The 26,303-nt window shown below is 44.3% G+C and overlaps 1 protein-coding gene across 1 annotated transcript in view; it reads right to left on the bottom strand.

The window, feature by feature from the left end:
- Window positions 1-25,916, bottom strand: part of RIMKLB (ribosomal modification protein rimK like family member B) — a 73,577-nt gene extending 47,661 nt beyond the window's left edge. The window contains exons 1-3 of the mRNA XM_083354479.1: window positions 25,354-25,916; window positions 24,289-24,721; window positions 20,240-20,459 (exon numbers count right to left, since the gene is read on the bottom strand). Of these exons, the coding sequence (XP_083210605.1) occupies window positions 20,240-20,414 (175 nt within the window). The 5' untranslated portion in view covers window positions 20,415-20,459; window positions 24,289-24,721; window positions 25,354-25,916. The remainder of the gene's footprint in view (window positions 1-20,239; window positions 20,460-24,288; window positions 24,722-25,353) is intronic.
- Between the last annotated feature and the right edge of the window lie 387 nt (window positions 25,917-26,303).

The raw sequence follows: 26,303 nt of genomic DNA, 5'->3' as shown, positions 1-26,303 counted from the left end.
TTTTTGTTTGCGGTTGGAGAGCAGGTTGCTGCTGGTCATCTCCTTGGTACCCTTGCAGATCTTGCCCTTGGCCCGCACTTGGAGCCTTTAGCCCTTAGCCCCGCCTTGGGCCTCCATCACCAGCAGCTCGTGCAGGTCCATTAGGCTACCACCACTGCCTGGAGCACCTGGCCTGCCCAGCAGAAAGGAGATGAAATGGTTGGCTAGCAAGCTCAATTAGAGATGGTAGAGCACGCCCACACCCAGCAAACCAAAGGCCACCCCAAGCGGGGAAAGCTGGATCCCCATCAGCATCATGGCCCCCCAGTCCCAGCTAGGCTTGTGTGCCTCCATCTCTGCTGGGCCTGGGGGGCCATGATGCTGATGGGGATCCAGCTTTCCCTGTTTGGGGTGGCCTTTTGCCTGCTGGCCCTGAGCATGCTCTACTACCTCTAAGTGGGGTTTACTAGCTGACCGCTTCACCTCCTTCATGCTGGGCAGGTGTGCAGCTCTAGGCGATGGCCTAATGGACCTGCACAAGTGGCTGGCGGCCTTGGTAGTACTGTGGTGTGCAAGGGAAGCAGAGAAAACAACCCTGATCCCACGTAAAGTGGATTATTTTCTCTGCTATACTTTTTAAACTTTCTTTAAATTTACCTGCTGGCAGCAAAAAGCCTTGGAGAGCAAAGAAACCAACCCCCCCCCCCGATCACATGTAAGGTGGATTATTTTCTCTGCCATGCTTTTTAAACTTTCTTTAAAGTTTACTTGCTGGCAGCAAAAAGCCTTGGAGAGCAGAGAACCCCTCCCCCCATTCCACCTAAGGAGGCTTTTCTCCTTTCTCCTTGGCTTTTTGCTCCCAGTCTGGCAGCGAACAGCCGAAGGGAGTGAAGAAAAAAAAAACTGATCCTATGTAAGGGGCAGGATTTTCTCTGCCATACTTTTAAAACTCTCTTTAAAGTTTGCTTGCTGCAGAATGTGGATCCTTCCCATTCTGCTGCATGAATTAAAATGCTTTGGAGAGCAGAGGGAACCCCCCCCCCCAATCCCTCGTAAGGACGCTTTTTTCCTCTCTCCTTGGCTTTTTGCTCCCAGTCTGGCAGCGAACAGCCAAAGGGGGAGAAGAAAAAAAACCTGATCCCACATAAAGGGCAGGATTTTCTCTGCCATACTTTTTAAAACTCTCTTTAAAGTTTGCTTGCTGCAGAATGTGACTCCTTCTCATTCTGCTGCACTAAATAAAACAATCTGGCAGTGAACATCGAGTGGAGAAAAAAAAACAGTCTCAGGTAAGGTGGAATATTTTCACTTGTCAGCAGGGAAAAAACCTGGGTTTTTTGAGACGCCAGACTAGCGTGCATTCATGTGCATCCAACCGACTTGCTTGTTGCAAAGCCAGATTGCAGCAAGGAAGGAAGGGATTGGAGGCACGTGAATGAATGTTAGTCTGACCATTTCTGGGCCGGTTCTCTGAACTCAAAATAAATTAGGTACTGGTTCTATGGAATAAAGCCCACCATTCTTATGAATCCGGGTTTTGGGTGGAGATCGGCTGCCTGTGCCCACCAGGCCCGCCCACCAGGCCTGCCACCCCATACTGATCATGACCGCAGCCAGCACTGCCTTTCCTGCAACCTCCCCCACAGATGGGACACAGTCAAGTTTGCTGGCACCATCCCGTCCTCACCCAGCGCACAGGAAGTATAAGATTCACTGGAGGATGGTGGGTCGTTTGGAGGTGCCACCGGAGCGGCAGGTGCAGCGGTGCGAACTGCAACTACATGGCCAACGTGACGGGGTCGGGCTCCTACAGGGTGCCCGCCAAGCACAGCTGCAGCTTATCATGGAGGGACGAGCTCCTCTTCCTCCGCGAGGCCCCATCCTGACCGCTTCACCTCCTTCATGCTGGGCAGGTGTGCAGCTCTAGGCGATGGCCTAATGGACCTGCACAAGTGGCTGGCGGCCTTGGTAGTACTGTGGTGTGCAAGGGAAGCAGAGAAAACAACCCTGATCCCACGTAAAGTGGATTATTTTCTCTGCTATACTTTTTAAACTTTCTTTAAATTTACCTGCTGGCAGCAAAAAGCCTTGGAGAGCAAAGAAACCAACCCCCCCCCCCCGATCACATGTAAGGTGGATTATTTTCTCTGCCATGCTTTTTAAACTTTCTTTAAAGTTTACTTGCTGGCAGCAAAAAGCCTTGGAGAGCAGAGAACCCCTCCCCCCATTCCACCTAAGGAGGCTTTTCTCCTTTCTCCTTGGCTTTTTGCTCCCAGTCTGGCAGCGAACAGCCGAAGGGAGTGAAGAAAAAAAAACTGATCCTATGTAAGGGGCAGGATTTTCTCTGCCATACTTTTAAAACTCTCTTTAAAGTTTGCTTGCTGCAGAATGTGGATCCTTCCCATTCTGCTGCATGAATTAAAATGCTTTGGAGAGCAGAGGGAACCCCCCCCCCCCAATCCCTCGTAAGGACGCTTTTTTCCTCTCTCCTTGGCTTTTTGCTCCCAGTCTGGCAGCGAACAGCCAAAGGGGGAGAAGAAAAAAAACCTGATCCCACATAAAGGGCAGGATTTTCTCTGCCATACTTTTTAAAACTCTCTTTAAAGTTTGCTTGCTGCAGAATGTGACTCCTTCTCATTCTGCTGCACTAAATAAAACAATCTGGCAGTGAACATCGAGTGGAGAAAAAAAAACAGTCTCAGGTAAGGTGGAATATTTTCACTTGTCAGCAGGGAAAAAACCTGGGTTTTTTGAGACGCCAGACTAGCGTGCATTCATGTGCATCCAACCGACTTGCTTGTTGCAAAGCCAGATTGCAGCAAGGAAGGAAGGGATTGGAGGCACGTGAATGAATGTTAGTCTGACCATTTCTGGGCCGGTTCTCTGAACTCAAAATAAATTAGGTACTGGTTCTATGGAATAAAGCCCACCATTCTTATGAATCCGGGTTTTGGGTGGAGATCGGCTGCCTGTGCCCACCAGGCCCGCCCACCAGGCCTGCCACCCCATACTGATCATGACCGCAGCCAGCACTGCCTTTCCTGCAACCTCCCCCACAGATGGGACACAGTCAAGTTTGCTGGCACCATCCCGTCCTCACCCAGCGCACAGGAAGTATAAGATTCACTGGAGGATGGTGGGTCGTTTGGAGGTGCCACCGGAGCGGCAGGTGCAGCGGTGCGAACTGCAACTACATGGCCAACGTGACGGGGTCGGGCTCCTACAGGGTGCCCGCCAAGCACAGCTGCAGCTTATCATGGAGGGACGAGCTCCTCTTCCTCCGCGAGGCCCCATCCTGCCCGCCTATAAGCGAGGCATGTCTGCACTGCTCCACGGGGGGAGGGGGCATCTCCCCAACAGCAGCTCCAGGCTGGCTGGCCTTAGCCCAGTGATGGCAAACGTTTGGAGACTATGTGTGCTGGGGTGATGGCCCATGCCCACAGAGAGGGCTCGGCGTGCCGCCTCTGGCATGTGTGCCATAGGTTCACCACCACTGTTTTAGACACTCTATTACCTAATAAGTTTTTAACTTTAATTTCCCATTAATATTTTAAATTTAACATTTAATTTTTGTAATTTCCAAATTTTAACTGACCCCAATTTCTATCACAGTTTAAGGGGACTTTTGGTTTGCCGCACAGCTGCCATGGATGGCTGGGAGACTTTATCTCTCTCCCCCGTACAGTTTCGGATCACTGGGGGGGGGCGCCTGAGGAAAACCAAAAGTCACCCTGAAGAGGTGACCAGCAAGCAGGAGCTTTCGCTGGATCGCGGGAGAGCAACTCTCCCATTAGAGCCGGAAATTCCCTTCAAATCGGCAGACGAAAGGACTGGCCATAGAAATATGGCTCGTCCCTAGGCTGCTAACAGCTGAAGTCACATCTACCATCTGGCAATCTTAAAGCAGCATGGAAGAGACTGGGTGAGATCTACCTCTCTTACATCCTAATTACTTACTTACCTGCATAAGCTGCTAAAGTACTTTCCCTCCTGTGGTAGCCCTCCCTCCAGAAACAGTGGTGGTTGATTACCCAGTGGAGTTTAAAACATTGGAAAACTACTGGGATTCTAATTGGAACTTTACTTCCTAAAATTAGTGGATTATAAAATTTGTAACTCTCTGCTTTTTATTTTTCTTTGATCTGGGTTTTTTAAAAAAAAAAGAAGAAAAAAACCTGAAAAGATCCAAATAACTCTGGGGTGACATCTGGTGGCTAAAATTGAGATTGTAACCTGCTATTCTTTAAGAGAGACTTGTTGACAGCTTTGAAAATAGATAAGATATAAATAACCTTGAGACACCAGCTGCTAAGAAACTCAGTTCAGCTCCTTACTTAGTGGATTCTCTGACTGTAAGCTTTCATTTTAATATACTATAATGGAAGAACAGGAATGGATTTCTCCCACAGAGGAAGAACAGGAACAAACTCTTTGCATGTTAAAAGCGATTATTCATGCTCTCCTTATAATTGGTGATGAATTAAGAAGTGGCAGGAAAAAACAAGAAACCAGCCTGGATATGCAAACTCAAATCATGACTTTAACTAAAGAATCATCTATACAGGATTCTACAGAGAAAGCAGAGCAATCATTATGACAGATATTCAATAAATACAGATAATGGAAAACACACAAAAGAAATTGATAATACAGAACAAAGAAAGGACTCTTCTTATAAACCAAAGTAATCCGAAGTTCAAAAAGAAAATAGGGCAAAAGAGAAGATAAATACTTTGGGACAACTACGCCAAGTTGGAAAAATGAGGAGACGACCTGCTAGATCAGCTAGCCCTCTTGAGAAAACAGCAACTGGATGGTTTTTTCAACATCAAACAATAGCCACAACAACACAAAGAGATTTATTTGATGATTTAAAAGCAAAGACATGAAAGATGATCTGGCAAAGAAGAAAAGCTAGAATAAGACTGAAAAGGATTGGGGTTTTGACTTACACATGAGATTTAAAATAGAATATATTTAAATGGACAGAATATGTATTCTGAATATGATATTGTAATGACTTGAGATAAAGAAAATTTTGGTTATATAAAATCTAAACCATAAATACTGAAATAAGAATATTATATTGTTTTTACTAGTTTGTTAAGGTAGATGGTAGAATCTATATATAAAGTGTGTATTTTAAATATTAAATTGTGTGAGGAATTGTGATAAAGAAATTGTGGTTAATTAAAAATTTGGAAAAAATATTAAATGTTAAATTAAAATATTAATGGAAAATTATCAGGTTACTGATTGATTAAAAGTTTGAATGCTTAAAAATAATTAAGATTTGAATTTAAGATATCGTTATGAGCTGAGATAAAGGTTAAGTAAAACCAAGTAGAAATTTTGGCTGTTAAATTTGAAGTGCAAAGATATTTGAGAATTACTAAATAAAAACATTACTTTGTATTATTAATTGGTTGATGCAGATGATGAGAATCATGTACAGATACCACCCTATTGTTAACTGAGAGGAAAAAATCATCTTAATATAAACATATTACCATGGGATATTCCACAAGAAAATAAGCAAAAAGGCATTTGTTTCAACAGCTATAATTTTACTATCCCATTCATTTGCTTATAAATGGTAACTGAAAGCCACATTTCTAGTCCAAATATCTGGAAAGCAAGCATATCGCTAGCAGTATCTCTTAGCTTTGTGCCTGAATAGGAATGATAGAAATTTTTTAGAAAGCTCACTATTTTGAGAGGTTCTGATTTTTGGTAACAATCTAGAGTGGACTGGCTGACAAAGAATGAAAAACTTTTCTTTTGGTTAGAGTTTAGAGTCAGAAGCATATTGACAGAGAACATGTACAGATATATAAATAAGTTTGCTTGTGCTATTCTGCATCCCCCACACACCCCTGCCATTTTGGTCCTTTATCATGCCCATTTTTGCATGAAACGTTCCCAACAGGTTTTGGTCACTTCACATGACCCTGGGACACTGTGATTGTCATAAATATGAATCAGTTGCCAAGCATCTGAATGTAAATCACAAGACCCTGGAGATGCTGCAACATTCCAGCTGATCGGCACTTCTTCTGGCTCTGAAGCGCCAGGATCAGCGCCGAGCTCCAGCTGGAGCCTGGCATTATTTATTTATTTTTATTTTAATTCCATTTATATCCCGCCCTTCTCCGAAGACTCAGGGCGGCTTACAAGCTTAGCAGTAGCCTTCATTCTATGTATATGCCTGCTTATTAGGGCTTTTGGCCCCCCCTAAGCGGCATTATTACAAAGTCAGCTTATTGCCCCCAACAATCTGCCCTCCTGCCAACACCGACTGTGAACGCCCCAGAAGGTAGGAGGAGAACCACTGAAGAACTGTGCCTCCCACTCCCAACCCCCTGAGGCGCCGCAGCAGGATACCATGGTCGATGGTATCGAAAGCCGCTGAGAGGTCTAAAAGAACGACAGAGGAACAGCCCCTGTCCCGCGCCCGCCAGAGATCATTCACCAGCGTGACCAATGCCGTCTCCGTGCTGTACCCGGGTCTGAAGCCCGATTGGTACGGGTCTAGATAATCAGCTTCCTCCAGGAACAGAGGGAGCAGAGTCTGACGATGAGGATACGGGCCGGTCCAGACCGGTCCGGATCTGAGCGATTTTGTCCGACAGATATTGACTAAACTCCTCGGCACGACCCTGCAAGGGCTTCTCCCTCACCTCCTGATTAAGGAGGGAGCGAGTTACTCTAAACAGGGTGGCCGGGCGATTATCTGCGGACGCGATGAGGGTGGCAAAGTGGTTAGACCTTGCCACCCTCATCGCCACGAGATAAGTTCTCGTGAACGACCTTAGTCGTAACCGGTCGGATTCGGATCGGCTGGACCTCCAACAGCTCTCTAGGCCCCGTCTCCGACGCTTCATCTTCCGGAGCTCCATGGAGAACCATGGAGCCCATTGGGATCTGCGCCAGGTCAAGGGCCGCATGGGTACAACTCGGTCGAGTGCCTCTGTGGCTGCCCTTTCCCAGGCTTCCACTAGGGCATCGGCCGAGCTGTGGGCAAAGGAGGCAGGTGGGGGCCCAAGCGCCGCCTGGAACCGCTCAGGGTCCATCAGGCGCCTAGGGCGGAACCATCTCATTGGCTCAACAACCCCACGACGGGGAGTGGCAAAACGGAAGACCAGCCGCAGGAGATGATGATCGGTCCATGACAGGGGTGTAATAATTGGAAAACCCCCACCAAGATCATCTAACCACCGTCCGGATAGAAAAACCAAATCGAGCGTGTGACCCCCCCCCCCATGAGTCAGGCTCTGAATAACCTGCATCAGGTCCATAGCCGTCATGGAAGCCATGAACTCCCGAGCTAACTCAGATGATCCCCCCAGGGATGGTAGGTTGAAATCACCCAAGACCATAAGTTTGGGGAACTCAACCACCAACCCTGAGAGGATATCGAGAAGCTCAGGCAGGGCTGCTGCTACGCGACTAGGCGAAACGTACACCAGCAGCAAACCCAACTGAGCTCTAGGACCACATCTCAGGAGGAGGGACTCACACCCGACTATCTGGACCATGGTGGCCTCCCGCGGACATAAGGTCTCCCTCGCAACTACTGCCACTCCACCACCCCTACCCTGGGCCCGAGGCTGGTGCAGCCCCCGGAAGCCTGATGGGCAAAGATCAACCAGGGGGACCCCGCCCTCTGGGCCCAACCAGGTCTCCGTAATGCAAGCCAGGTCCGCATGCTCCTCCTCAATCAACTCATGAATGAGAGGAGCCTTATTCATTACGGACCTGGCATTAAAATACATGAGCCTGAGCTCAGGTGGCTGCTCATCCTTGCTCCCGGTACCATGGGCCGAAATCAGAGGGTCGGAGCGCATCACCGCTTGAAGACAGCGGGGACGCACTCCCGGGTATTGATACGGCCCTCTGTTCATAAACCTGCGGCCATTCCCTACCGCCTGGGAATAGGCAATCCAGGGCCCCATAGAAATGCCACATTGTGCCATTCTCCAAGGCGTGTATGCCTTGGGGAGCAGCAATATTGCCCCTGCTGCCCAGCACTCCCAAAGATCTTCTGTATTCTGCTTACCTTCATGCATTTTTCTCATGCTGTTGAGAAGCTCACATGGCCCATCCAAGACAGCTCCCTTTACACCAAACCCTTCTTTTCTGAGCCTATTCATGTATCACTTTGGAAGCCTCTGGAAACTCAGCATGACTGGAAGCCTTCAGAAGCCCGTCTGTGAGGGACTTCCAGAGGTTTCCAAATTTGTGTGGGACTTCTGGAGTTTTGAAGTCAAGTGGGATTTCCTGAAGCTTCTGAAAACAGAACCTGTTTACACATGACTTCAGAAGATCCATGAATTCAGAAGCCTCTGGAAGCCCTGAATGAATAGGCTCTGTTCTTTGGAAGCCTCTGGAAGCCCTGTATGAGTTCAAAAGCCTCTGAAAGCTCAAGAAAAGAATCTATTTGCGTGGGCTTCTAGAGGTTTCTAAGGTCATGCAGGGCTTCCAGATGCTTCTGAAATCAAATGGAGCTTCCAGAAATTTCCAAATAATGGGCCCTGTTCATGCAGGGCTTATGCCTCCAAAATCACATTGGAAACGTGTGGCTCTGTGTCATGTGGCTCTGAGAGCTGCCTCAGATACATCGTGCAGGCTACTCAACAGCATGAGAAAAAAACATGGAGGTGATCAGAAGTCAAACCTCAGGAGTACTGGGCAGTGAGGGCAATTGTGCCATTCACCAAAGCATGCACACCTTGGGAAATATAGTGAAGTGGCATTTTTGAGCAGTAGCAATGCTATGGCTGATATAGAGGGCTGCCTAGTGCTGCTATGCAGGGCAGCCTAGATCTGGAGGAGATAGACAGATGGAGAATTGGAGCACCCCTGTAGTTGTAAGTGCCAGAATTTTTATCATGTGACCATGATGAGGCAACAACAGCTGTAACATCATTCAGCACTATTGCAATTTCAAACAGTTGCTGAAAGGTATTTAAATAAATACAAATATTTTTTTCTAATGAAGACCAATTAATGTTGTTCTATTATTTTTGCTGCTTGAATATTTTCTGAAATTTATTATTTTCTTTTACTGTGGGCATTTATTATATTTTTATAATAATTTTAAACTATTTTATTCTTAAAATTAGTGTTTTATTTGTATTTCTTGTGAAATATGCCAACCAGCTGATTACAATGGATACAAATTGAATAAATGAAATTAATCATACCTTTTTTGATGGGTACTTGTACACTTATATATTACCTCTCTGCAAATTTATTGTGGGACATTTAACTCAGAAATCATTTCACTTTCTTCAGAATTTGAATATTTTGAAGATAACATAACTTTCATTTGAAAAAAATAAATTGAAATTTGAAAATAATCATTTCATTTGATTGAACTATTCCCAGCCAATCTAACCAATACTGAGATTTCTGGGAATTAGTCCAAAAATCAGGTGGGACCAGAGTGGAGAAGACTGCAGTAGGAAGCTTTCCACTGCAGTTGGAATATACTAATGGTACAGTACAATACAAATAAGCCATGTAATATGGAACAAATATTTAGTACCAGGAGAGAGCTGGTGACACCTTTCTATTATATAGCACTGTAAATTGATTCCCTCTTGGGAACTGCTATTATCCCCCTTGAGTTCTGCTATAATGTGGCTACCATTAATTATTAATCTGCTTCATTTTCCAAAAAAACAGGAAGTAATGCCAGGATGACCAAATACAACCATTCCTGAAATTTCCAAATTCACACTAAAATTTCATATTCGGACATTGATGAGGTTGCCTAGTTTGGTAATGAAATATCTGCAAGAAAACAAGCAAGCTCAGAGAGCACTAAGGACCGCTCATTTAAACCCTGAGCTACAAATATTCTCTTCCATACTCTTCTAACAGTCTGTCAGAATGCATTTATATTTCATTCATTTATATTTCATTCATCAAGAGATGGTGCTAGACTTCCGGAGGAAAAAGGAGAAACCTGCCCCACTTTACATCGGGGAGGACTGTGTGGAGAGAGTTTCCTCCTTTAAATTTCTGGGCGTCTACCTCTGCGAAGATCTGACCTGGAAAGTTAATACAACCCAGGTGGCCAGAAAGGCCCAACAGAACTTCATTTTCTCAGGGTCTTGCGGAAGAACAGGGTAGAACAACGGCTTATGACCCTCTTTTACCGGTCTACTATAGAGAGCGTCCTCTCATATGGTATTGTGGTTTGGTATGCTGGTCTGACAGCCGCGGAAAGTATAACAGAGGGTGGTGAGCACAGCACAAGACATTGTGGGCTGTCCCGACATCACTGGATGACATCACCAGGGCTCGCTGCCTTGGAAGAGTGAGGAAAATTCTCAGGGATGACTCACACCCTGGATGGTATCTTTTTACTCTCCTACCATCGGGTAGGAGATATAGGAGTATAGCCAGCCGTACTAACAGGCTGAAGAACAGCTTTTATCCATGGGCTGTTAGACTTTTGAATGGGAAATAATTTTATAATTTTATAAACTTTATGCATAATTGACTTGCGAGGCTGGTGCGTTGTGCTATTAGCTCACAGGGTGTAATAAGATGGAGGGTTTGTGTCACTCTAAGTTGGGGGTGGGGGCATGAAGGGAGGCTCAGCCAATCTCAATGTATATATGGTTGTACTTTGACAATAAAAGGTTCATTCATTCATTCATTACTAACTATCTCCTCTGAGCTAAAGCCAAATCTCACCTATGGCAGAATATGGATTCTGCCATATTCCCAAGGGGGAGAGGGAATAGGCACACGGGCTTTATTGCTTTCAGTTCCTCCCCTAATGTAATCTTTTGTTTATTCACCTTGTCTGCTATCCATTACAATGTAACAAATTGCTTTCTATACTAGGCATCTCTCTGAACTTTTTCTCCCTTATCAGGCAACTAGGAAAAGGGGTGGGGGAAGAGACACAAACTTCCAGGATCTGGTTTATTTCTCCAAAGGTGTGAAGAGCTGTGGAATGATCGTGCTGCAAACGGAACCAGATTGATGTTATCTTTCCTTTGCCATGATGGACTTACCACCTGGAGATTGGCCAGTCTGGAACTGCCTGGATGAACTGTGGGGTGGGATATGCTTGGGCACACATTAAAAATATCGATCTGTGAGGGAATCCATCAGATCCTGTCCATTATACCTGCTATCTCCTATTTCTTAGTAAAAGTTCCTGCTTGGAAAAAACTGTCTCCAAGAGTTCTACTTTCTTAAGACGTGGGTGAAGTAGGTCCTGACATTACACAGGATCTGCATTAATAGTCAACCTGAAAGGAAGAACCTTACCGGGGGACTTTGCAAAAAATACAATGTCGAACTATGAGGCAGGGAAGGAAGAAAGCCCTATGGAAAGGAAACTTTCCCCCGACCAAGATCCCACCATCTATCGGGATCTGAAGCGTCATACACCTCAGGGGAAGAGGTGATGGAGGCACGTGAAGAAAAAGCGAGTGGGAAAAGTTATCAAGTAAAGTGACCCTGAAACGGGGCAACCACCAAGAGATGGAGAAGCAAGAGATGGAGAAATTCCTGCATGTTAGCAAAGAGGAAGGGAGTTATGCACCACACTCAGACTGGATCCTAGAGAAAGCTATTGACCTGATGAAAAAAACCCTCAGCTCTCTAAGGGAGGAGAAACCTGAGCCCTACAGCCACACCAGTGCCTGGAACTGCAACTGGAGAGACACTGGCGGTGGGGGGATTCGTAACCTGTAGTCCCAGGGATGTTCGCTGAACCCATAGTTACATCAGCAGCCCCACTCCCCGCCGACCTGCAGATGATGATCAGGACAGGAGGCAATACCGCCAGCGGCGAAGGCACTGATCTATTCAAAGACTCCCGTCACTGGAAACGAAATTCAGGGGGGAGCCGCCACACTTGGGTTTTTTCCTAACTCAAGTCCTCGGTTACATGGAAGAATACAGACGGGACATCCCGTGACAAAACCCGCATCCGTATCATACAATCCGCCCTGGATGGACCAGCCGCAGACTGGGTGGTGAACCTGCATGATTCCAACGCCCCAGAGCTCAACGGTTTCAACTGTTTCATGTTCTCTTTGAGAAGGCGATTCGAGGACCCCCTGGCTGTTTGCAGGACCTGTGAGAGAATCAAAAAAATTCCAGGCCATTGCCAGAAGCTGAACTGGCTGGAAGACATCCTCCTTAGCCATTTCAAAGACTGTCTAAACTACAACCTGTATGATGCTTGCTTGCCTCGAGGGGACCCACACCACCTTGATGACTGGTACATCCTGGCAGAGGAGGCGGAGATAAGACTTACTGAAGAGGCACCACCGAGGAAAACCATGGGACCGTCTGCCTCCTGAGCAGATGCGCAAGCCAGCAAAACCATCGGCTATGACTAAGAAGTCAACAGGCTGTTTCAAATGCATGAGAGAGGACCACCACGCCATAGAATGCAGCTAAAAAGCCCCTCCGCGCAAATCAGACCCATCACTGGCCAGGACACGGGTTGGCAACCTGCTGCTCTGGAGCCGCATGCGGCTCTTTCAGCCTGGTCCTGAGGCTCCCAACCTCCTCCATTTGCAGAGAGACAGAGAAAGCGAGAGGCACTTGTGTTTCCCTTCTCTCTCTCTCTCCATGTGGACTTGCCCCCTCCTGGGACTCCTGATTAGCCCTGTGCCCGGGTGCTCCACCCCCTGGGAGAAGCGTGGCTATGAAGTCCCTTTCCCAGGCTGGCCCCATCCGAGGCACATGTGGCTGGCCTGCGATCCCCAGCCAGTGAGCTGATTTAAAGCCAGCCCACTCAGCTTGTCAGAGAAGAATGTGACGTGAGCAAAGATCGGGGGGAGGGGGAGGGGGAGAGAGGGGGAGAAGGGAAGCGCAAGTGCCTCTCTCTCTCTCTCTCTTTCAGCGCGATCGCAAGCTCGCTGTCTGCCCAGGGTCTTAGGCCCCCTTCCGGGACACCATCCCCAGAAGTTTCCTTCCTGGCCGGAGGCTACCCCAAAAGACATCGGGGTCGGCGGGCAGGGTGCCAGCAAGAGACAAGTCAGGTAGGCATCGCACCTTGGTTCTTGCCAGCAGCTAGTTTGGAAAGAGAAATTGGGGAGGGGGAGATGCTGTTTTCCTCCTGGGAAGGCAGAAGGGGAGGAAACAGGTAAAAGAGGGGAGTTTTCCCAACCAGCTAGCCAGCCCCCCCTTCCTGATTTTATGCCACATTAAAAAAAACCAAGCTGGCACCGCGCAGGGTTTGCGCATTGACACTTTCGTAGCCCCCTCGCAATTGCACTGAAGCTTCGCAATGGCACTCAGAGTAATGGGGAAGGGGGGGACGTTCCTACCCTCAGGGAGGGAGGAAGGGAGGAAGGGGAGAGCTTAATAGGGACACGGGGGGCGCTCAGCCACCCTTCAAAAGACTGTTTCTCCAAGATCTCAGGACATGCCTCCCACTACAGGGGGAACAGGTCGACAGACAATGCCATAGCTATTGCTTTACACTCTGTAGCAAGTCATCTTGAGAAACCTGGAAGCTATGTCAGGATGCTTTTTGTTGATTATAGTTCGGCTTTCAACACCATTTTGCCAAGCACTCTCATTGAAAAGCTGACTGACTTGAAATTTTCCCCCTCCATCTGCGATTGGATTCAAGATTTTCTCAGGGACCGTTTATAAGCAGTGAGGGTCGGGTCTGCTTTATCCACCCTCCTGAAGCTTTGCACCGGCTCGCCACAGGGCTGCATGCTTAGCTCCTACCTGTACTCATTGTACGCATATGACTGTGTTTCATCTGACCCATCTACTATGACAATTAAGTTCGTAAATGATACTACCATAGTGGGTCTTATTACAGGTGGGGATAAGACAACATACAGGGGGGAGGTACAAAAACTATCCATATGGTGTTGCAACAACAACTTGCACCTGAACATTGGCAAGACGAAAGAGATGGTGCTAGACTTCCAGAGGAAAAAGGAGGAACCTGCCCCACTTTACATCGGGGAGGACTGTGTGGAGTTTCCTCCTTCAAATTTCTGGGAGTCTACCTCTGTGAAGATCTTACCTGGAAAGTTAATACAACCCAGGTGGCCAGAAAGGCCCAACAGAGACTTCATTTTCTCAGGGTCTTGCGGAAGAACAGGGTAGAACAACGGCTTATGACCCTCTTTTACCAGTCTACTGTAGAGCGTCCTCTCGTATGGTATTGTGGTTTGGTATGCTGGTCTGACAGCCGCTAAAAATATAACAGAGGGTGGTGAGCACAGCACAAGACATTGTGGGCTGTCCCCTGACATCACTGGATGACATCACCAGGGCTCGCTGCCTTGGAAGAGTGAGGAAAATTCTCAGGGATGACTCACACCCTGGACAGTATCTCTTTACTCTCCTACCATCGTATAGGCAGCCATACTAACAGGCTGAAGAACAGCTTTTATCCATGGGTTGTTAGGCTTTTGAACGGGAAATAGTTTTACAAACTTTATGCATGATTGACTTGCGAGGCCGGTGTGTTGTGCAATTAGCTAACATGGTGTAATAAAATGGAGGATTTGTGTCACTGTGAGGTGGGGGTGGGGGCACAAAGGGAGGCTCAGCCAATCTCAATATATACATGATTGTACTTTGACAATAAAGGTTCATTCACTTCCAGCTGCTGCACCCTGGTGCTGGAGCTGCTACCCTCTTTGTGGCGGCAGTGGCAGCATCGCCTTCCATGACGGTCCCATCACAAGCTAAGTGCTCTCCCGCATGCTCATGGGAAGGACGGGAAAAGGGGGTGGGCTGTGCTGGTGTCAGGGTGGGGGAGGGGGTTGGGGGAGGAATAAGGGATGCATGGGGGTGTAGGAGGAAGTCGGAATCCAAGATGCTCAAATCTGGGTGGCCTCACAGCAAACGCGCGCCAAAGAAGTGATGGGAGAAGGAAGAGAAACAGTTGGTGGTGAGGGGAAGTACCCCGTTTCTTCTTCTGGCGCAAACTCTGTGCTCAAGCTGGAATGGGAGGGGACGAGGAGGAGGAGGAGGAGGAAGAGTGATGATTGACAAACTGCCAGCCAATCTCTTTGGGAGAATGGGTGCAGGATGGAGAAGAGGGCAGCTTGCCTTGGAGAGGGAGGGGGGAACCCTCCTCATCTGCCTTCCGTTCCCCCCCCCCTCTCTCTCTCCTTTTTTGCTTTTTAGGGATTGCGCCGCGGGGGTCGTGGGGAATGGGAGCAGCGGGGGAAGACTGGGGGAAACCAGGATGGTTAGAGTTAGGTATGCGGATAATTATGCTGTATTTAAAGAAGGTAGATAAGCTGCTAAAATTGTTTTTACCTGTTGGGATGAAGGAGAAAGCTTTTTCCCCCTCTTTCTCCTGTCCTTTTCTTTTTTTCCCCCCTGCAATTTTTATTTTCTATTTTTCTGTTTGTAGTTTTTATAGTTTGCACCAGCTTTTTTCATAAATACGAGGAGGACAAATAGATATTTGAGTATTTTATTTGAAAGTAACCTTTGACGCAGCGGGGTTTTTTTTTGGAGTTCAAAATGCTTTTGTTGCATGCAGAAATAAAAATTTGTTTCCTTTGTAGCAGTTCATTGATTTCATAAATGCAGCACACTATAGTTTTTTTATATATAGCATAAAGGTAAAAAACAATATATGCAGTGTTATCTTCATTTTAGATGTCAAGGGTTTTGCGGCTCCCAGTGTTTTCTTTTCAGTGGGAAACGGGTCCAAGTGGCTCTTTTGAGTGTTTTAGGTTGCCTACCCCTGGGCCAGGAGATAAGGGAAGTCCCCAGCCAAACCAAAAGAACCCGCCATGAGGGTGATAGAGGCTGTAGAGTCCCCAAGCCCTGCCAAGGAAAAGGAAGGAATTCCGGCCTACACTGCAGGGGCGGTCGACACCTTGGAGGACAGCGTAGAGGGCGAACCCCTGTTAAGTGGATCCATTCCACCCATCCTCAAGACAGTGACTATATTAGCTCCCTCCATGCCCAAAGCTGTCAAAGTGAAAGCCTTAATAGACTCTAGCTGCACTCGCTGCCTCATTAGCCCGATGCTAGTGGGGAATTTGGGCATCCGGTGAGGAGATTAAAGCAACCAATCTCTTTTGGCCAGTTAGATGGGTCCATAGCAGGGAAGGGGGTGCCAGCTACCCTAGCCACCTTACCAGCCCACCTGTCCCTGGGGAACCATGAGGAAGATATAACGTAGTGACCCCAGGCATGGAATGCCCAATGATCTTAGGGCTGGAATGGTTAAAGAAATAGAACCCCTGGGTAAATTGGAGGACAGCAGAACTCACCTGGAGGGGGATCGTGCAAACTTAAAACCCCAAAGGCCCCCACCAACCCTAGGAGCCGAGAAAGTATCAATGGGAAAAGAGAAGGGTTTACCAGAAATACCATAAGAATACCAGGACCTTGCTGAAGTTTTCAGTGAGGAACGGGCGGATGAGCTCCCTACTCACTGACCCATGGACTGTGCTATAGAAATCAAACTCAGGGCAAAACTCCCAAAGCCCAGGCTGTACTCCATGAGCCCTAAAGAGATGGAGGAAAGATTCATAAATAAAAACCTAGAAAGGGGAGTTATTGAACCTGCTAAACCCAAAGTGGCCGCCCTGGTCCTCTTTAGGGAGAAGGATGGCACTTTGCGTTTATGCATGGATTACCGCTCCCTGAATGCAATTAGTGAAAGTAACCTGTATCCCTTACCCCTCATAAAGGACATGTTATCTCACCTATCGAAAAGAAGGATTTTTACCAAAGTAGACCTAAGAGAAGGGGACGAATGGAAGACCACATTTAATTGTCCAATGGGATGCTACCAGTTCAAAGTTTTGCCATTTGGACTATAAGGGCCCCCCACAGTATTTATGCAATTAATCAATGAAGTGCTAAGAGAGCACCTATTGAAGGGGGTCCTGGTTTACTTAGATGACATCCTTATCTTCACCGAGTCCAAAGAGGAGCACATTAACCTAGTCAGAGCTGTTTTTAAAAAATTGTGGGCTGCCCACCTATATGCAAAAATTATCAAAATGTGAATTCCACCGGGAAAGAACAGACTACCTGGGGTATCGCATATCCACACAGGGCACTGAAATGGACCCTGAGAAAGTCAGGGCAATATTAGAATGGGCACCACCCTGAACAAGGAAGCAATTACAAAGTTTCCTGGGTTTCGCAAACTTCTACTGCCAATTCATCCCTTTGTTCACCCAAATAGTCCTGCCCCTCACAAACTTGTTAAAAACAAAGCCCCCACCCCCAGTGAAACCCAGCCAGCCACTGAAATGGAAAATGGAATGCCAAGCGTCATTTGAGAGGCTAAAGAGACTTTTTTCTGCTGAACCCATACTGAGGCACCTGGACCTGGATAAACCTTTCGTAATACAGACAGACAGACAGATGTGGAAGTCGGAGCTGTATTATTACAGGAAAATGACGATGGGGCACTGCAACCATGTGCATATACGTCCAGGAAACTTACTGAGACAGAACAACGCTGAGCTGTGTGGGAAAAGGAGGCTTACGCTGTGAGATGGTCATTACTTACGTGGCGTCATTTCCTTGAAGGAAATAAAATCCCCTTCCAGGACTGGATGGGCCACAAAAACTTTGAAGTGCTAAAAACAAAAAACTCACTCCTAAGCAAGCCTACTGGTCTCAGCACTTTCACCAATTCCGTTTCAAGCTTACTTGCTGGGGGCAAAGAATTTCCTGGCAGATTGCACTGTCTCGCATGCCTCAATACAACAGCACACGAGCCACCGACTCTGCCTGAACCACAGCTTGGCAGTGCCAGTAACCACCAGGGCCCAAGCTAAAATAAAGCCGCAGCTGGGTAGCCAAACTGGAATCAAATTCCGAAAGAGTTTGGAAGCAGATGAATGGTTCCAGACAAATAGACATGTGTGCACGATCAAAGATGGGGTGCCCTGGGTGGGGGAGAAGTTATACATACCAACCACCCAGAGGGTGAATTTCATGCAGTTGTGTCATGATACAAAATCAGCAGGGCATTTTGGATTTGTAAAAACTTTACATTTAATTAAAAGGCACTTTTGGTGGCCATCCATGAAAAAGGACATAGAAAGCTACGTGACCAGCTGCCAAACGTGCGCAATGGCTAAGTGGTTGCAAGGGAAGTCGCCCGGACTGTTACAACCAGTGGTGAACTCCTCAACCCCCTGGAAAGAAATATCCATGGATTTTATAGTGGAATTACCAGAAAGCAATGGAAACAGTGTCATCTGGGAAATTACAGATTTATTTCCCAAACAAGTGCACTTTATCCCTTGCCAAAAGATTCCCACCGCAAAGTGAAACTATTCGTGCAGCACATTTACAGACTGTATGGGGTAGCCCAACGCATCATATCTGATAGGGGAGTGCAATTTATGTCAAAATTTTTTATCCCTCTTAGGATCTACTCGGGGACTGTCATCTAGTCATTATACTCAAAGGAATAGCCAATCGGAACGCTCTAACTCAGTACTTGAGCAATACTTAAGATGCTTTATTAATTTCCAGCAAACAAATTGGACGGACCTACTCCCCTTCGCAGCTGCTGCTTACAATAACAGTCCACTCCAGCACAGGCTACACTCCTTTTCAAATAGCCACCAATCAAAGTTTCAACCCTATGCCAGAACTAATCCCAAATGAACCGGAAATCCCATCACTGAAAGAATGGATTGCACAATTGCAAAGCACCTGGCCAATCGTTAGGAAAGTTTTAGATGAAGCTAGGCAAGCCTACAAAGCACAAGCAGACCAAAAGACAGTCAAACCCACACCATTCAGTGTGGAAGTAATGGTATATTTATCTATAAAATACCTAAAATCCCTACAGCCCTGTAAAAAACCTGGGCCAAAATATATAGGACCTTTTCCAATTAAAAGAATCATAAACCCAGTAACAGTAGAATTAGGTAAAGCTAGTCGTTTCCGACTCTAGGGGCCGGTGCTCATCTCCGTTTCAAAGCCGAAGAGCCAGCGCTTGTCCGAGGACATCTCCGTGGTCATGTGGCCGGCATGACTAGACACCAAAGGCGCACGGAACGCTGTTATCTTCCCACCGGAGCGGTCCCTATTTTTCTACTTGCATTTTTACGTGCTTTTGAACTGCTAGGTTGGCAGAAGCTGGGACAAGTAACAGGCGCTCACTCTGTTACGCGGCACTCGGGATTCGACCCGCCAAACTGCCGACCTTCTGATCGACAAGCTCAGCGTCCTAACCCACTGAGCCACCGCGTCCCTTTTAACAGTAGAATTAGAACTACCCAAAAATCTTAGGCAAATACACCCAATCTTTCACTGCAGTTTGCTGAAAAGAGAACAACAGTCACCCTTACGGCCCAACCCCCCCACCTCCAATCATGGTTGAAGAACAACACTTCAAGGTAAAAGAAATCCTAGATTCTAGAAGGTATCACGGAGCAACTCAATACCTAGTAGCATGATAATACCTTCTCTCCTCAGAAAATGATTGGGTCCATAAACGTCACGTCAGAGCACCGAAACTGCTAAAGAAGTTTCATAAAGAATATCCCAACAAACCAGGCTAACATATATATATTTGTTTCTTCTACAGGTGAATCTCTCCTATTTTTAAGGGGAGCAGGATGTCAGAATCCATTTATATTTCATTTCTATCTCCTCTGAGCTAAAACCAAATCTCACCTTCCCCTGGATTCTACCATATTCCCAAGGGGGAGAGGGAATAGGCATGCGGGCTTTATTGCTTTCACTTCCTCCACTAATGTAACCTTTTGTTTATTCACCTTGTCTGCTATCCATTACAATGTAACAAATTGCTTTCTATACTAGGCATCTCTCTGAACTTTTTCTCCCTTACCGGGCAACTAGGAAAAAGGGTGGGGGAAGAGACATAAACCTCCAGGATCTGGTTTATTTCTCCAAAGGAGATGTGAAGAGCTGTGGAATGAGTGTGCTGCAACAGGAACCAGATTGATGTTATCTTTCCTTTCCCATGATGGACTTATCACCTGGAGATTGGCCAGTCTGGAACTGCCCAGATGAACTGTGGACTTACCACCTGGAGATTGGCCGGTCTGGAACTGCCCAGATGAACTATGGGGTGGGATTTGCTTAGGGACGCTTTAAAAATATTGATCTGTGAAGGAATCTCTCAGATCCTGTCTATTATGCCTGCTGTCTCCTATTTCTTAGTAAAAGTTCCTACTTGGAAAAAACTGTCTCCAAGAGTTCTACTTTCTTAAGATGTGGGTGAAGTAGGTCCTGACATTGTCATCAATTCATATCTTCTATATAGTATTCTTACCCAGGTTTCCTTGCTCAATGGTTAAGACCACTTCATCCATCAACAAAGCACGGAAGTCTAGATCCTCTTCACAACATTTGGCTTTAAGTGCCCTTAGAATTTCCTGCTGGGGATAATCTTCTCGGATACGTCGATCTGTTAAAAACCAGAGCCTGGGAACAACAGAGCTACACATCTTGAAGTAGTTCTGCAGTCTTTAGGTATCCTTTGAAAGGAATATCTAAAAAATATAAGTAAGAAACTTAGCTCACACTTACATATAAACCATTCCAAATGACAATTCATTTTCTTGTAAAATTTGGTAGAAGCTAATGTTCCACCTATTTCTTGCCCAAATTGAAACTGAGATAAAAGGACAGAGAAAATGGTGGAAACCATTTATTATTTAAGTATTTTTAGTTTTTGGTACTGTTTCCATGAAATCATAACAGGATTACCTGTTGAAGAAAATTTAAGAAATAAGGAACAACAAAAGTACTTTAATCTTTCAGGAAAACTATTATTGAGTTTGAAGAATGACATCTCTGCCCACCCAAAACAATTCCTTTCGGAGAATATCAGCAGATATCTGGATCTAGGGTGCATGGTTCAGCCCATATGTTGATTATGCTAATTGAGTTATGTGGTTTTATCTTGGCTCCTATCTTTATTATTTATTGTTTTGCTATATTTTATATATTTATATCTTATTAGTGCCCCAAGCCATATGTTTGAGATAGAGGATTTCCAGGGGAGATACAGTAATGGCAAATCGAAGGCAGCTCTGTAATAGCAGAAATGACCAAAAAAGAAACTGGTGAGTAGACTGGTTCCTTGGAACTTCTCTGGATTAGGATGAGACAGCACCCATGTTTTTCAGATGGCTGCTTCATGGGAGGAAATCACAGGACAGTGGTTTTCTGTGGGTCTGAGTGCTGGGAAATGAAGGGATCAGCATTCTTGTTTGTAAGACTGGCAGAATTTTTTAAAGATACTAATTTCACAAACCTCATTTTCTAATCACTTTTAAAAATTGTTCAACACTTTATAAATTTTTGGCTGATGTCTTGACTGAAAAATTGATGTTTTATGGATAAGAGATAGGATATGGGATGAAGATATATTTGTTTGTACTCTTGATAGAAGTGGAAAGCCACTACATTTGTTTATATTTGCAATTAGGATTGGAAATCATATATATATAGTATGTATATGTATATATTTCTTTTTATTATATTCCCACGTTTTCTTCAGTTTTTATTCTTTGCTCCTATTCCTTTCTCTTTAAATGTAAATTTGTGTTAGCGTTTACTATTCTAATCAATATTTTAAATAAAAATATGTATGTGTGAATGTGTATAAAGTAGTGGGTGACTACATACATTGAATAAATGGTATAATTCTAAAGTTATCAATTCAGCTCTCATTTTCATCAACTATATATTTATGGAGACAAGTAACAGAACCTGCATACTCCTCATGCAAGATAAAAAAAATGAAAAGAAAAGTGACAAAGCTTTCATTCTTTTCTTGGCTTACTAATACACAAAGCACTCTCCCATTTGTTCTGTCACTATTCTATTTATGCCACTCGAACTTTTTTACAAACATCTCTGATCCAGCAACTGTTATTCTTTCAGATGTTCTACCTAATAGCTTATATACTCCATATCACAACTTTGCTATTATTTTTATTTCATTGTGAGATCTTCTTTGAATCTATTGTGCTAAAATCAATTTATTTGTTTTGATGTTTATAACAGGCTAAATTCCAGGAATCAGATTTAGCTATCTATTTTGGGGGAAGGAGAACTACACAACAGTTTTCGAGAATCTTTGAATAAATAGGGACTACAATTTTTATTAAAAGCATTTAAAATAATCTGCTGCAGTGTGCATTTTTGAAATTAATAATGCCATTAAAAGTTAGATTGGAAATATCTTCCGAGTTGCTTGGGTCAGTTTCACTTTTCTAGATGTGCTAAGCCTGCCAAAAAATACCACATTTTATTTTTCACCAAAAAGCTGTTGGAAAGTCATTTGTTTGTTTATTTTTAAAATCTGACATTATGACTTCAGAGATATTTTTCAGTGTGGGAGAATATAAGTAAGAGGTTCAGAGTCACATACAAAGTGTGTTTGGAGTTACCATTTCTAATATGATTGCTGCATTTTATGAAAAACAAATACAGAAAAAGTGTTATCTAATGTCAAATTAAAAATTATGATGGTCACCATCTAGGGCACTTAACTTTCACAAAATCTGTTTGTGTAAGAGAACAAGATTTCAGAGTTTTTAATTTTAAAAATGCAAAACAAAACATCTTTTAGTTTTGAGTACTATTCACTCGACATTGCACAAAATTATATGGGGCCTCTTTAAAGATTGCCAATCCATGAAACAAAGTTTTTAATACCTTAAAAATATGAAATAAAAAGAAGAATAAAATTGAAGATGTTACTTTTCCCATGTTTCCCAGCCTACTGGAATGGGCTTTTGTCACTCAATGACTTTCAAATATTAATGTTAATATTTTGCTAATTCCTATACAGGTAGTCCTCCATGTATGACCCATCATGACAGAATGGAATTCTGTCCTATATTTGTCAGTGTTCCTTATATATAGTCAAGTGGGAATTAAAATCCAGACTGATTATAAAAATGTGATTAGATTATAAGAATGTGATCAAGCATATATAGCATAAATTCTGTGTATAGTACAATAATAATTTGGAACATGGATCCAAATATGAAGCTCAGGTGACCAATACTTTTTGCAATCCAATACTTTTTGCACAGTATCATTTAATAAAAACTAGAAGCCTACTTACATGTTTAAATGTTACATGATTAAAGCTTTTTATCTGTAAGATAGATATAATTATTTGCATTTATTTTTATTTCCCCCTTATTTTTATAAATAACTCAAGGCAGCAAAATATCTAAATACTTTTTCCTCCTCCTATTTTCCCCACAACAGGCAAGGTATCTTGATACAGTCAAACACTATCTAAACATACTGCTTCTTTGCAGTGTGTTTCTCTGGGAAGAATTTAACCAACTGAAATATTTATTCCCTGGGAAAAAGTGAGATAATCTGGTAGATGCATCCTTTTATCATATGACAGGATGAATATATATATTTTTATTTAATCTGAGAGAATCACGTATGGAAAAAAATAACAAAGGTCACCTCCTGTGGTAGAGAATTCCAAATATTATCTATGGTATAGTAGTTTAAAATCATAATTGTTATTCATAAACATTTATTTAAAAGGCTACCTTTTAAAAAAAGGCAACATTAAAAATCAATAGGTGAAAAGAATCAATATAGATTTGATGTAAACTATACAAAACTCAGATTTATTAAAATGTTGTTCTCGGTTCTATATAAACTAATATTTAGAATTTACAAAGTGAAAATCCAGTTGAACTAAATATAATTCCAATTTTTAATCTGCTTCCTTTTGCATGTTATGCACCAATGTAAGTTTTAAATTAAATATCTTCACAAAAAGGCAACATAAACATTAGCCAGTCATTGACTGCTACATTCCTTTTAGAGAAATAATCACAGAAACCAGGTGATCAAACATGTTTTTTGACTGCTAACACACCTCCTCTTTTATTTGCAAAGGACGCCACAGCCTGGTGAAGAGGAAATATTTCTCCTGCACTCAGCCAACTGTAACATCTTTTGAAAAACTTTTTTCTGTTCACTTGTCCATAAGGGAAAACTCAGCCAATTACTTTCAGCTACTTATGAAGCTAATTACCCTTTAAACTCTTTCTCATAATTCCACCCATCAGAAAGAACAACTCCATTTTTACTTTGTTTAGGATATTAAGCAAGTTCCTCTGCATTCTGTAAGTGTTTCTTTTTGTTGAGATGTCTATTCAGGACACATGCTATTTGAACATCCACCCGGCATAACCTAATGCCAAATTATTGTATAAGACCATGCTCAAAACTCCTCCTCCCCTTTTTCTTCCCTTCACTTCCTAATCTAGCACTATTTCATAAGACAGTGGTAGGGTGAAAAAATTAAATAATCACAGCATAACTTACCAGACAAAACTGAGAAAAACAGCAATGCTTATGAACTGTTGTTTCTGCCCTCCTTTCTGACAAGAGGTATTTCTGGAACTTTCTCTTTTTCCTCTCCCTTTTACCACTCACTTGGAGGATAATCAAGTCCTCTCAGTGCCTTTTGATTCTTCAAGAATGATTTGGTCATTGAATCTCCAAAAAAAGGTGTCATGGGAATTGTTTTTGCCTGGTACCCTGATGGTCCACACCTAACTGTTGTTCTGATGACTACAGTAATTTGGTTGGGAGGTTTAATCCTTAAATGACTTCCATGGAAAGGAGAATAAACAAAAGGAAAAAGTATATTAAGCTTAGAAGAGTAATCATTCAAGGCACACAACGCCTTGTTGCCTTGTTCGGATCTTCTTCAGAACAGGGCCCTTATAAAGATTGTACCTGACATCACCAGTATCTGGAAGACAAAATTATATAATACAGGTTAGCTTTGTACGTTTAAGGCCTTACTGAAGAAAGAAAAAGGATGATACAAAGTGTATATGTTCAAACTGTTAAATGTAATCAAAAATTAGATTTCATTAAGATCCTAAGGGAGCATTCAAACTGGACAAAATGAAACTTACTACCCATGAATATATGATTCTAATGGGATAAAAATCTTTTGCATCATTTAGCAAAAACATGCCTTCAAACTCATTTTATTGTACAAAAAAATTAAACTGAAAAAAAGAAAAAGCAGATTGACCATGGGCAAAACTGCAAGTCTGAAGGGGAAAGTCATGATTTAATAGCATACTTATTTCATTACAAACATATTTTAAAGTAGCACACTTCAAGAAAGTATTTTCTATGCAGCAGACTATTTTCTTCCATCCAAAGATAAGTATAACAGAGGCGGCTTTGTTTTAATGTAAACCTAGCAAGAAATATTTTTTACACAGCTGAGATTGCATGTCACCACTAACCCTTAACCATCAGTACATAGACAAAGAATTCTAAAATAACATACGTATGCACATTTTTCTTCCTGAACACAGAAGCTGAGGCAATTTGTAGTCGAAAGGCTTTCGACAAGTCATCACTAACCTGGTTGCTCTTTCTGTTGTCTCCTCCTCCTGAACAGGATTCTGGATTTTAGGAAGATGTGGCGAGGACTCCAACGCCTCCCCTCGAATATTTTGAAAGGGTGTTAATAAAATAAGTGTGGGGAGATATAAAGGGCTGGGGAAGAAGACACGCTTCAGCAGAGATTAGACTCAGCCGCTTTTAAACGCTCTCGGATTGGCTCGGTGGATCCCGCAAATGTGACACTATTCAAATTTCGGTCGGTAGTATCAGGATTATTTCCCGATGATAATGATCAAAATTGGAAAAAAACGAAAAAAGCGGGGAGGTGCCGAAATCGGCCTCTCCAGCCCCGCGCGCTCTCCCCCACCAAGATCGTCAGCAAGAGGCAAAGATGGAAGGTGGGGGCTGACGCGCCCAACCTTAGTAAAGATGAACCAGCGAAATTAATACCTCCTCACGACTAAGGGGGAGAGAGGCTGCGCCTCTGCCCACCCGTAAGACTCCAGCGGTCGCCTGGATCGCGCTCGCAATCCCCCAGAAACCGCCACCTCCGATTTCGCCTGCCCACCCTACCGCCAGCCTGCTTGCCTAGCCTGCTAGGGTCGGAGGGAGGGATCGGAAGACGCAGCTAGCGCGCGCACGGCAAAGAGAGGGGGCGCGGTCGGCACACGCAGCGTATTCGAGGACGCCCCATTTCGCGCGCGCCCGTTAGGTGAAAGCCCCCTCCCCTTCCTCCAACCAATCCCGCGCAGGGAGCGGTAAGGCGCAGAGATCTTTCCCCTCCCCCGCCCCAATAGGGTGCTCTCTTCTCAGAAGCAGCTGTGGTCGTTAAAGAGGGGAGGGGAGCGCGCGTACGTGAGGCACAAGGGGAGTCGAGTTAGTGTGGCAGCCAAGTTGTTCTTTTCTTCTCTGCTGCCAGTTTTCACTGGGCTTATTCTTTTAAGAATTTGTGGTCGTTTCCCAGTCGA

The sequence above is a fragment of the Vipera ursinii genome (assembly GCF_947247035.1).
Source record: "Vipera ursinii genome assembly, chromosome: 2".
Classification (NCBI taxonomy): domain Eukaryota; kingdom Metazoa; phylum Chordata; class Lepidosauria; order Squamata; family Viperidae; genus Vipera; species Vipera ursinii.
Note: the sequence above shows the minus strand (reverse complement) of the source record. Positions and strands in the feature narration are given on the sequence as shown.